Consider the following 11,720-nt stretch of genomic DNA (forward strand, 5'->3'; position numbering starts at 1 on the left):
AAGAGAATCCTCTTTGCTGGGGGCTTGTTAAATGTATGAAATTTATCTTTTAGTGCCCTGCTGTCCCGTGTGTTTCCGACTCGGCAACCGGTACAACGAACCTGCGATGGTGATCGAAACGAATCGTTGAGCAGCCGCCAACGACCGAACGCGACGTTTTCGCCTTGATCGGCAACTCAAATCACGTTACGCCGCGCCAAGAGACAAATCAGTCGCCGTCGTCAAACCCTAGCAGATCGCGCGTTGGAGGATGTGTTGTGCGCGCGGCTCTCGGAGCTCGTCATCGTTTAGAGCGCCGTGAATGGTCGGAACAAGTTACCGGTCCGCGGCGATGACGCTACGTTGGCGGCCTACGCAAAGCTTTGCCACTCGCCCATCGCCCGCGCTGCGGCTGCACCCGGACCAAGGTCTCGGCAAAGTTACGCGCTTTGGCCGCGGTCGCGATCGCGTTGGAGATTGATTCTTCGGTTTCGATGGCCTCCCTCCGGTTTTTTCGTATAGGTTAGGTTTTGTTTGTTCCCGATTTATTGTCGTCGTTGTCGTTGCCGACGATGGCCGTCTGTTGATGGTGCGTTGGTGGAGCCAATGATGATAGTGCCATGGTGTCGAGATGGTCGTGGTGCAAAAATTTGATCACGTCACCCTCCCTAACGGCCATCGGGGGGTTGGTAGTAGGCCGTCTCGGAGCCGCCCAAACTAAGCATTCCGATCAGCGTGCGGAAGAACGAACGGATCCATCTCGTGAGCCGCCGTTCATCGTTAGACGCACTCGCTTTTGACTCCAAGCGAGCAAATTTATTTGACAGCTCCAATTTTAATACTTCTTTGTTTGAGTTTTTTTATTTATTCGAAATCATCTTTTGAGCTTGCCTCGCACAAAAATAGAATAACTTACGCCTCTTCCCGCCCACAAGACGGAACGCGGCGTTGCCACCAACACGAGAACTGCAACCTCAGCGAGGTGGCAAATAAACTCTAAGATGTATGCCACCAGCCAGCGATTCCCAGCGCACACCCTGCGCCGCGGCGTTGTCACCGACCGAAAGCGCGAGCCGCCGCTCTATGTACCGGCAAATGCGTTTGCGCTTGGCGTTTCATTTCCGCCTCCGAAACTATGAGCCCTGTGCCGTGCAGTGGCGTGTGCTTTCTTTTCAAACTGTGGCCACATTCCCATGCTTTCACGCCACACCACAGTACAGCGCAATAGACGACGGTTCAGCGCCGCCAGTGCTCGACTCTTTTGTTACTCACCGGATTTTTTTTGTTCCTCATTACAAACTGGTTCACTGTTTTCGCGCATCAACCCTCCGGGGCGAGTCCGCCCCTCGGGCGGAGGAGAAGGGGCCTGGGGGCCGTTTAAAATTAAAAGCGCGTTTTTGGGGTCCGTTCGGAGAAAAGGCGTCACAGCGGGCGCGACTGTCGCCCTATTTCCAACGCTATTTCCGTACGGCCACCGCGCGAGGCTTACTTACCACGTTGGCTCCTTGAGCGGCTCACGAAGTCGCCAGCCGGGGATTTCGGTTAGAAATAGCCGATCGAAGAAATTTGGATGCAGCAACCAACCAACCATTGTGCGCTGATCGATCGAACGAGAGAAACTGGTACAGTTTTCGATTTTACATTCAGCTCGATCGCGCGCCACTACCTCGACGCAGGGGTCCGGAAACGATTCCGGAACGCATTTGCGTATCGAAACACGTGGAACGAGGAGCGCGGGGGGCAAAGGAAACACACCACGCCACTCGGGCGCGATGTTCCCGGAAGCTTAGTTTGGACCGGAAGATTTGGAATGCTCTTTCCTCCTCCTGGTCGAGCTGTGCTTTTTTTTCTTTCATTTTATGGCCCGCGCGTTCCGTCTACACGCAAATTCGTTCGACCTTCACGTGCTTGCGTTTGTCGGCGGCGGCGGCGACGTTGGGAGTATTTATGGCGTGTGGCGTGGCAAGGTTCAGGGTCGAGAGTGCGTATTTCTTTTTCCGCTGCCTTTCGTTCTTTCAGTCGACCGGTTGCTCGGTGCTTCCTTGCCCATTGGCCCAGCGAAATTAGCGTCTTTTAGAGTGAATCGGAGAGGCCACGATGATTGATACAACGCTGGTGGAGATGTAAATGGAGACTGCGGGACGTAGAGAGACCGAAGCTACGGCGGATTAGGAGGCTACTCGAAGCTGTGAATTGAGTATGTTGCCTATCCGGGACCTGCCTTTTTTTTCGACGGCGCTTCTGACGGGTGCCTTTTAAGTATGCACACGTTGCTCGATGGCTCGACGGTGCTGTGAATGAGTTACGTTTCCATGTGCGTGCGCGGGTGTGAGAAAGCTGAGAAAGCCCGTTAAATGATCATCGGGCCCACCGAATGTTGATTAATTTCAATGCTAATCTAATAAGCGATCCCGTGGAACCAACAACCAGCTTCAATCGTGAGCGTTAACGTGTACGATTTTTTGTTTATATTTTCACTAAAAGTACGTTTCTGTGGGCATTCAATTTGATTGTTTTGTCCAAGCAAGTTCTTCGGAGTCGTACAACATTTTTTGTCTTCTGTGGCGGAGCATCAGTTTATGACTTGTTTGCCAAACTGACGACAACGACAAGTAAATGTTGGCGTCTATGAATGTGTCCATCAGCTCGGTATTTTCTTCGCACTGGGGTGCCAGATTCGGGATCCCGAAGATTTGTCGCACACAAAAACACACAGTCTGTCAACTCTCGAGGGCGAGGCTATGAAGTGAGAAGTACGACGATCATTATTTACTGCCAAGACCCCACCGGTTAGTACACTTGGTTTGTGTTGACTTGAGGAACTGGAATTTTTTCCACAAACGAAGCAATTTTCTTCGCTTCTCTCTCTCTCTCTCGCTTCCTGTGTATTGGCCAATATTAAACCACGTGTCCACGAGCTCTTTGCAGCAGCACTCTTACGCCTTGGACCACTAGACCACGCACTAGCGAAAGAATGGTCAAGATTGTTCCACCCAGAGCTGGTGGTGCGCTCTGCTGCTCGTTCGTCCGAAACCCCTCTTTTGGCCGGCAAATAGTTCCCCCCGTGGCAAAGAGAACCAGTGATCGCCGAGAGACAAACCACCCGTTTACGAAGGCGCCCCTGAGTGTGTCTACAGAGGACCCCAAAGTCCGGAAAGTAATTACGGGTCTCTTAAATTGAATGACGAGTATTTGCGAGAAATTAACCGTAAACACGTCGCGCCTTCCTCCGGTGTCTGGCTTCTCGCGCAATGCTGGTCCCGCGACGAAAGAAAGAAACGCGAAACTGGTGGAGAGGCTACTGACACCGAACCATCCGCACCGCATCATCCACGGCGCACGTGTATGTGTGCGGGGGGTTGTTCCTGTTGCGGAAGAAAGAGGAAAAAAAGGCGAAAGACCTCTGCGGAACCGTTTGGAAACTTGAACCTGTTCGTCGGAGCCCCTTGAGCTCCGGGGTGATCGGTCCAAGGCGAGCGAATCCGGTGGAACTTCTTCGAAATCACTGCCTGCTACCTCCGCTACCCCTTTCTATTTTCTTATATTGGCCTTCTTCTAGTCAGTTCAATCGCCACGGCCTGACGTCTGGCACGAGGCGTAAATCCGTCAAGTACCGGCCAGCCTATTTACTCCACGGCTACGGCGGCGCCTTCGGGCCTCTTGTGTGAGTCTTACCCGGCCAATGGATGTTCCCGTACTCCACAAGTACGGTGCATGATGCAGTCTGGCCGTCCCTCTACAATGTGTGTACATCTTGTGCCAGTTTGGTCGTTACAGCGAACACTTTGGTTAATGGGCGGGTTCCGTATTCGCTATCGCCGTGAGCGATAGAACAACAGAGTGGTTACTTTCTATGCGATAGACTTCATGGTCTGTAATTTACTCTTTTATTCGTGTTCATTTTCGTGGGTTCGTCGTTTAACCATAACATGAATCTTTGTTGGCGTTTTTACTTCTTTTTTGTAGAGGCTACAACCGAATTTTCCACCAAAGTGCTTCCTTTACTGGCAACCTGGCTGGGAGAATCAATCGTTACATCAGCCAGCGTCTCTTTCTGTCTCGCGGGCCGTGGGCTGGATTCAGCGGTTGACTCTTGCGAAGGTCACACTCAGCTGCTGCCGGGGAGGTACAGCTTCCTTAACGGTTTTGTCGTTACGCGGCCAGCTGACTCGCCCGCATGCATGTGTGTGCTTTCGAGCCGGGTTTCGATTTATTATGTCGAGCCGACCCGCTGCAGCAGGCAGGCAGGGTCAGTGTTCAGGGCGGCCGACGTGTGCCATTAATTCTTCGAAGGCTAAGGGTGGTTAACGCGCCCGAAAGGGGTTATTGAACGCATCCATCAGCCCGCTTTACTGCCATCGCAATGGTTGAGGTGCCGCCGGTGAAGTTGATCCTGAGTGAGGACACTGACACTGTTTGCTACCTGCCAATGATGATGCTAAATCAGTAAACTGACCATCTTGAAGTTGAAGGAAGAAAGATTTGCAAAACGAATTTTGGCCATTGTTTTGGTTGGCCCTGCAGATTGCACAGCTCCCAAGACGTTGTTCCGAAGATGTTGTTTTTCTTCGACCGAGCCATCACCGACCAACACAACCCGGTGTCCGACCGTGGAACGGTTTAGGTGTTTTTGAATGGATAGCCCATCGTCTATTTACCGTCCGGGCGGACGGATGTGCGGGGCGGATGGTGTGCACGGTGGAGCGATTTTTCCGTCTTGTGATCGATGGCCGGCGGTGCAAAACCGTTGCAACGACTCTATTGGTACTACCACCGAGGTGTGGAGCATAGTGCCGGATCCGATCGCACTTGGACTGCGCAGTTCGCGGGGCAATCTTATATTTAAATTGTCTCGCGCATTGGCGGGCCACACTACACTTTCCGCTGTTGCCCGCTGTCTGAACCGCGAAGAATTGAAAATGGATGCAGACAACCTCGAAGCGCTCGGGGGGCCCGAACAGCATGTGCCGAGTTTTTTCGCTGGTGAGTTTAGCACGAGAGAGCCTCATTCGTGTTCGTTCCGTCTCTTCTTTTCGGTTGTGTAAGCAAGAATGGCACCATGGTTGCCCACAATATTGTTAGAACATTTGTTTTATGTGAGTTACAGTTTTCAGCAAGAAGTGTATTAGTTTACGGACGCACTACAATCTATTATCGAAACTATTAAAATCGAAACTTTGCTTCTTTCCCATAAAAATAGCTGTTTGAAACGAACTTTTGCGTTCGTTAGTTTATTTGGGGTATCATGTGGAAATTACTTCTCATTCCGACCCTTTTTCCCGCTATCCCTTATATCCGCGTGATACCCTTTTCCCGCTATCTACCAAAAAGACGACACCAAACGGTGTGGCCTCCCCAAACGAGGGTATGACTCATACAATGCATCAGTGTATATTACTCGCCTCGTTGGCCCAAGTGATCTCCAACCATCCGACGAAACGGTAATGCGGCCGGGGCATGGAAAGAAACGGATCTAAATCTGGCGCAAAGCGACAAACGGGATTGGACTGTGATCCACCGGCATCACTGGCTATGTTGCCTGGCTGCCGGGTCCTTAATGCTGCCCTCAGATTGCCATCCTCTGCCGCCGAGTGCTGGCAAAGAATTTGGGTTCGAGTTTGCTCTTTTTCACTCGAGATTTTTGTTTCAAATCCCAACTTTCGCACCGTACTTGTTGCATTGCCGAGCGATGACGTGTCGTCGGGTATCGTCTTGCACGTGAAGTGCACCGAGATTTCACAGTTTTCGCCGGACGAAGAAGAACTCGCAAGGCACGCGAGACACGTTGCTTACAAAATAGTGCCAAACGTGGCCAAGATGGCCCAGAGCAAAATGGGGCTACTTCTTGGCTCTCCGATCGTGATCGAGGGTGAAACAATTGTTTGCGAAACATGAGCCATCGGGAAAAAGAAACAAACGGGGGATTGCGCACCGCCCGCGGCCGCTGCGTCGGGCTGTGTGAGTCGCCGAGGAGGCCTAATTATGCTCCATGTTTTATGTCTCTATTGTTTGTTGTGTGTTTAGTTTTGGCAAGCGGGTTTTTGGGGATTGCCACAACAGCGGCACGTTGTTGGGTGCTTTCACCTTCATCGTCCGTTTCGGCCGAAACCAACATCCGCTACGGGTTTCCATGGACCAAGCTTTTAATTCCCGATTAACTGGCTTGAAAGCGGGGTAAAAATATGATCTACGTTTAATTGTTGCGCCGCTTACGAACGCTACACGTAACAAATGTGCTTTACTTGCGCAAAAGGAGTAACTTTGTTCCACTCTCGGTTTAAAATGTGTGGTTTACTTTTGTTCTCTCTCACAGTGTGTTATATTGTTCTCATTTAACCTTGGAATGAAAATTTCTCGGCGGTTTTCAGTCTGTTTTTTGTTGTAGACCTGCCGCGAAGATGCTGCCCGTAGACGCTTTCCTTCATTCCATCTCAAATCCAAAGCCGTAGCTACCCGGGTGTTAGTCATCGGATGTGCGTGGTTGCGGCAGCTCAAAGGGCGACGGGCGATGACAACGACGAGAAAACCCGCTGACGGCCAACGACGAGAAAACCCGCTGACGGCCAACGACGACGGAACCTTCTGTCGCCCCAGACCGCCGATAAGCCAACAACTCACACATACTATTCGCGTGCGTGGTTGCCGGCGTTTTGTTGGCCTCTTTCTGCAATCTCGGCAACAAGTCGCCCGACACACAATGACTGGGCGAATTCGGGCCAGTCCCAGAGGCCGCGGACCCGGCGTCAATCGCAAAACTGTTGCATCTCCGGCGCAACGAGGTGCGCAACAATTGGCGCAGCACAAGATGAATTTCTTCCGGGCACGCAATTTCGCTTCTCCCTGATGTGGCGGGGACGATATAAAAGAAACAATTGCAAAATGTAAATTTTCCCATCCGGCGAGAGACGACAGGTGAAGCCGGTGAAGCTTCGCTGGGCTTTGGACCAAGAATCCGGCAGAAAGCGGGTGGTTCCGAAAATACCGAACTCTCTGGTGCCACTTGTTTGCCGGTGCCGGGTTTTGAGAGACTGTGGCGTTAAAGTACACCAAAACTCTCAGGTCTTCTTCTGAAGCCAGTTAAACGCGGCCACGGTCTGGGTGCCGTTGGCCAGAGGGTACCTTCAGCCTTTCTGGGCCCTCGTGAGGTGTTTTTGGTGCGTTGCCTAATTAGCTTATAATTGACGATTGTGCGCCCTAAGCCGTTGGTTTACAGAGGGCGCACCGACCTCACGAAGACCACGGCAAGACACGATACATACAAATTACTTCGACACTGTCAAGCAAAACAGCCCGTACCGATGGCGTAACAAGGCGTCTGGAGTTGGTTCTTTCCCGGTGGACGGTTCGTGGCGGCGGAGAGAGGGGGGAAAAAGCGGGTCGACGGAGAAAAGTGGCCTACAACCGACATAGGGTGTCTGGGGTCGGCACTGATTGAAATGTGAGAACTTTGCAATAGGCTCACGTCTTGTGATTTCTCCTTGTTTTTGTCGTCTCAGTCGAAACTTTCTTCTCGTTTGTACTACTAAATCGACCACGATGCGCTACAAGTCTTCTCACAATCTTCGACACTTTAAAAACAAGTCGACGGCTACAATCACGTTACGGTCAATAATTGAGAAAAGGGTAGCCTAAATGATTCAAAAATTAATTGGGGTTGTTAAATTTTATTATCGATTTGATATCTCTTTGATGTATATGTGCAATTTTAATTCTCTTTAAAATCAACCATATGTCAGCGAAACGATCGAAACGAAAGACGAGATGAGAAAAATTTGCTGCTAAACTAATTCTTAAATTTGTTTTTCGTTCCCAGTGACCGGGTTTAAAACAAAAATCAACATCGACACCGAGGAACTCGTCGCTCGACTCGAGGCAGTCGAGTCGTACCAGCGGCGGAGCGCACTGCAAGCATTGGTGGCCGCAGCTCACGCGTCACCTGAAGGAATGACCATCGCTATGGCCGGTCTATCGACGACGGAAATATGTGAAAACACAAGGCTGGCGCGCGAGATGGCGATGGTGGGCAACTACGATTCGGCCGGCATCTACTACGAGGGAGTGCTGCAGATGCTCCGCAAGCTATTGGTCGGTCTGCACGAACCGCTGAAGAAGGGCAAATGGTTGGCGGTAAGCAACGCGCAGGACCCAGAACGTGCATTGCAAGCTTATCTTTCACCATTCTTCCTTCCTTCGATTTTGCATTGTAGATCCAGCAGGAAATTAGCAAAGAGTACAATCAGATGAAGCAAACACAGAAGACAATCACGGAGATAACGATGGACCTGCAGAACGCTCCGCTCCAGGCCCGAATTCAGACTCCGCTGCACGAGACCACCAAGGATCCGGCCGCCTGGTTCCGGGCCGATCCCGATGTTTGGATGCCTCCGCCGATCAGGCGTGTCGATCCGGACGTGTGGGCACCGGCACCGGACATGCCACAGGTTTCCGATCAACGCCGGAGTGTTGCACCCCGCACTCAGTCTCGTTCCGGGACGGCCCTGAATCGAAAGTCAGAAGTGAATCGAAGAAATGCCGCCACCAAATCGGCCACCGCATCGTCGTCGACTGTTGGTCGGGCCAAAGCGGGCCAGTCCCGTGCTACTGGCCCCACGAATGGCAGCGCATCCCGCACCAGCACCCTCAGTCGGGCCCACCGATCGCAGGGTGCAGCATCGTCGTCCTCGGCCGGTCCGCGAGGAGCGGCACCCGTCGGCGAAACGAATGGCACGGCTAGTGAAAAGAGCGACAAGGAGAAGGCGGATGACGACGATGCGAACGGTGGTGGCAGTACGCCGGAGGAAGCGGAACGAAAGTTCGAACCGGCCAGCCACGGCGACGTCGATTTGGTCGATATGCTCGAGCGCGACATCCTACAGAAGAATCCCAACATCCACTGGGACGACATTGCCGACCTGCACGAGGCGAAGCGATTGCTGGAGGAGGCGGTCGTGCTGCCGATGTGGATGCCCGATTACTTCAAGGGCATCAGGCGGCCGTGGAAGGGCGTGCTGATGGTGGGACCACCGGGAACGGGCAAAACAATGCTCGCCAAAGCGGTAGCAACCGAGTGCGGGACGACGTTCTTCAACGTGTCCTCATCGACGCTCACGTCCAAGTATCGCGGGGAATCGGAGAAACTCGTTCGCCTACTGTTTGAGATGGCCCGCTTTTACGCACCGAGCACTATCTTTATCGACGAAATCGACTCGCTGTGTTCGCGGCGTGGTTCCGAGTCGGAACACGAAGCGTCGCGGCGCGTCAAATCGGAACTGCTGGTGCAGATGGATGGTGTGAGCAATGATGAGGCAACCAAAATTGTGATGGTACTGGCGGCCACCAACTTCCCATGGGACATCGACGAGGCGCTACGGCGGCGGCTCGAGAAGCGTATCTACATCCCGCTACCAAACAGTGAGGGGCGCGAAGCACTGCTCAAGATCAACCTGCGAGAGGTGAAGGTGGATGAGTTGGTCGATATGCGAGACATAGCCGACCGACTGGATGGTTACTCGGGCGCCGACATTACCAACGTGTGCCGGGACGCGTCGATGATGTCGATGCGACGTAAAATTGCCGGCCTGCGACCGGAACAGATCCGGCAGCTCGCAAAGGAAGAGCTCGATCTCCCAGTTTCCAAGCAGGACTTCAAAGAGGCCATCGCAAAGTGCAACAAGAGCGTATCCAAAGACGATCTGGCAAAGTACCAGCAGTGGATGAAGGAGTTCGGTTCGTCCTGAAATCGCCCCTTGTTGTTGCATGCCTGGCGAGAGGACAACACGAGGCGGAATTCGAACGAAGAGCTGTATAGGGGGGGACCATGCGACACGTTTGTGATCATTGACAGTGAGGTTTTTAGGGTAGACGGAACTGAGCAAAGGGCGTTCAGAAAAGTGGCCTGAAATAGGAGCGATTGTGAGATGAATGAAACATTTTAATGTGTATGTGTGTGTTTGTGTGATAATGTCGAAAGTGTGGTCGACGGATACAGAGGGAAAAAGGAGACTGCATTGACTTTTGCTAAATTATTACGTCCTAAGCCGGTGCCACTTTCGCTTCTCAGCAAGCCATTCAAAGTTCCTCAGGACGATCAGCAAACACACACACCCGTAACCGATAGGTCTTCGCCTTGGACTTTGGGAGTGTTGACACTCGCTCGGTTCCTTTTTGCTGCTAGTTCTCCCACGTATGTCCCCACGAAGCTGAGGAAGAGCGCACGAACCGGGAAGGGCAAGCTTTTCCTCAACAGTCGCAGCGATGATTCAGAGAAGAGCTTATAAAAACCGATTAAATTATGCCTTTTATGCGAACCGCGAAGCGTTTGTCCACTTTTCGAAGGTTTGTTTTCAACTACGTTCATTTTGCTTTTTACTTTTACTAATACTGATAATGATGATAATGTTAATTACAATAATAAACGAAATAATCCCTTAATTAACATTTTATATAAAATTCAAACAAGTGTGTCGAATAAGTACTGTTACGAACGTTGATGACGATTTACTGTTGATGCGATTTACTTTTATTTTACATACACAGCAAGTGTTTCGAGTAACGGTCTTTTATTTTAATAATATATAAAATACAGCCATATCTATCCTTGTTACAAAAAAAATTAACATGGAACCAAGAGACAATATTAAATTTGTTGTAGATTTGATAAAACATGTAGTGAGAACTCTAATTTGTTACAATTTTGTCGTGCTGATTGTATGAGTAGAGCAAGAGAGTTTGTTTCGCATAAAGGAAACAAACAAACAATTAAGGTTTTATTTTACTATTAAAAGATTATTTATTTTCTGCTAGCTCTTCTCTTTTCAATATGCAATTTTCTTTTATCGGTAGGTCTAGACAATCTAGGTCAGAAAAAGAAAATGGCGGTGTTTAAAGATATGTAGCTATTTCTATTTTTGTTTTTGAGTGAAATAGGAATGGGTTAATCAAATTTTAAATTAATCTTAGGGAGTTCCAACATGCCCAATTCCATTCAAATCGATCTCCTGGGCAACAAAACCGCTAGGCACACACAGGTGGCTACGGTGTTACGAAATTCGAAAATTGCCTTCTGATGACTGCTACTCCCGAAGAAATGTTTGTCCCGATACCATACGGCGCGGTAACCGGTAACGCGGCTGCCGGTAACCGCTTTTATGACGGGCAAAATTACCGGTGTTTGTGGCCATCTTGCACGCGAAGCCGAATGATTGATTGTTGGTTTCATAAAGTAATTTTTCATCCTCGTATTAGCTGACGATGATTGTTTCTAGATTCTGGCATCGGTGCTATTTTCGAAACTGCCGCCATCTTTCCGGCAGTGTCATTTCGCTTCGGACGTACACAGCCCTATAGCACGAACACTGGCGCAGCCACTGTCGGCGTACGAGGCCACTGCTCACTTGCTGCGTGAGAAGAAAGCAGTGATTCTCAGACCCATCAAAACACAGAGCGTGTGTTTTATTCATTTGCGTCCTCGGTGAAAGGTGCGTCACTTAAAATGAAGCCCCTTTCAATCCCGTAACGTAACGAAAGGTACCGCCTTAAGTTGCGACTTCAACGCCATTGACTAAGAACTACTTCTGCCGCATCCTTCCGGCAGTCAAGGAGTCAAGTTCGCTCGCTTTGCTCTCATCTTGCTTGTTGAACCAATACACGCACACGCCACGCTCAAGTAGGCTGCTTGGAATGTTCTCTGCACTCAGTGGCCCGTGGCTAGCAGCGTGAGGAACAATCAACCGTGAGCCACG

The 11,720-nt window shown here is 50.7% G+C and overlaps 1 protein-coding gene across 1 annotated transcript; it reads left to right on the forward strand.

The window, feature by feature from the left end:
- Nucleotides 1–7,903: 7,903 nt before the first annotated feature.
- Nucleotides 7,904–10,389, forward strand: LOC131208995 (katanin p60 ATPase-containing subunit A-like 1). The gene is made up of 2 exons (XM_058201953.1): nucleotides 7,904–8,106; nucleotides 8,187–10,389. Exons 1-2 carry the CDS (start codon nucleotides 7,924–7,926, stop codon nucleotides 9,714–9,716), a joined length of 1,713 nt encoding a protein of 570 aa, XP_058057936.1. The 5' UTR covers nucleotides 7,904–7,923; the 3' UTR covers nucleotides 9,717–10,389.
- Nucleotides 10,390–11,720: the final 1,331 nt, after the last annotated feature.

Source organism: Anopheles bellator, chromosome 2 (assembly GCF_943735745.2).
Source record: "Anopheles bellator chromosome 2, idAnoBellAS_SP24_06.2, whole genome shotgun sequence".
NCBI lineage: Eukaryota > Metazoa > Arthropoda > Insecta > Diptera > Culicidae > Anopheles > Anopheles bellator.

Excerpts from the sequence above, each read along its gene's own strand:
- LOC131208995 (XM_058201953.1), top strand. The coding sequence starts at position 7,924 with ATGACCATCGCTATGGCCGGTCTATCGACGACGGAAATATGTGAAAAC. Across the intron at positions 8,107-8,186 it reads AGAAGGGCAAATGGTTGGCG|ATCCAGCAGGAAATTAGCAA; the intron begins GTAAGCAACGCG and ends TTTGCATTGTAG.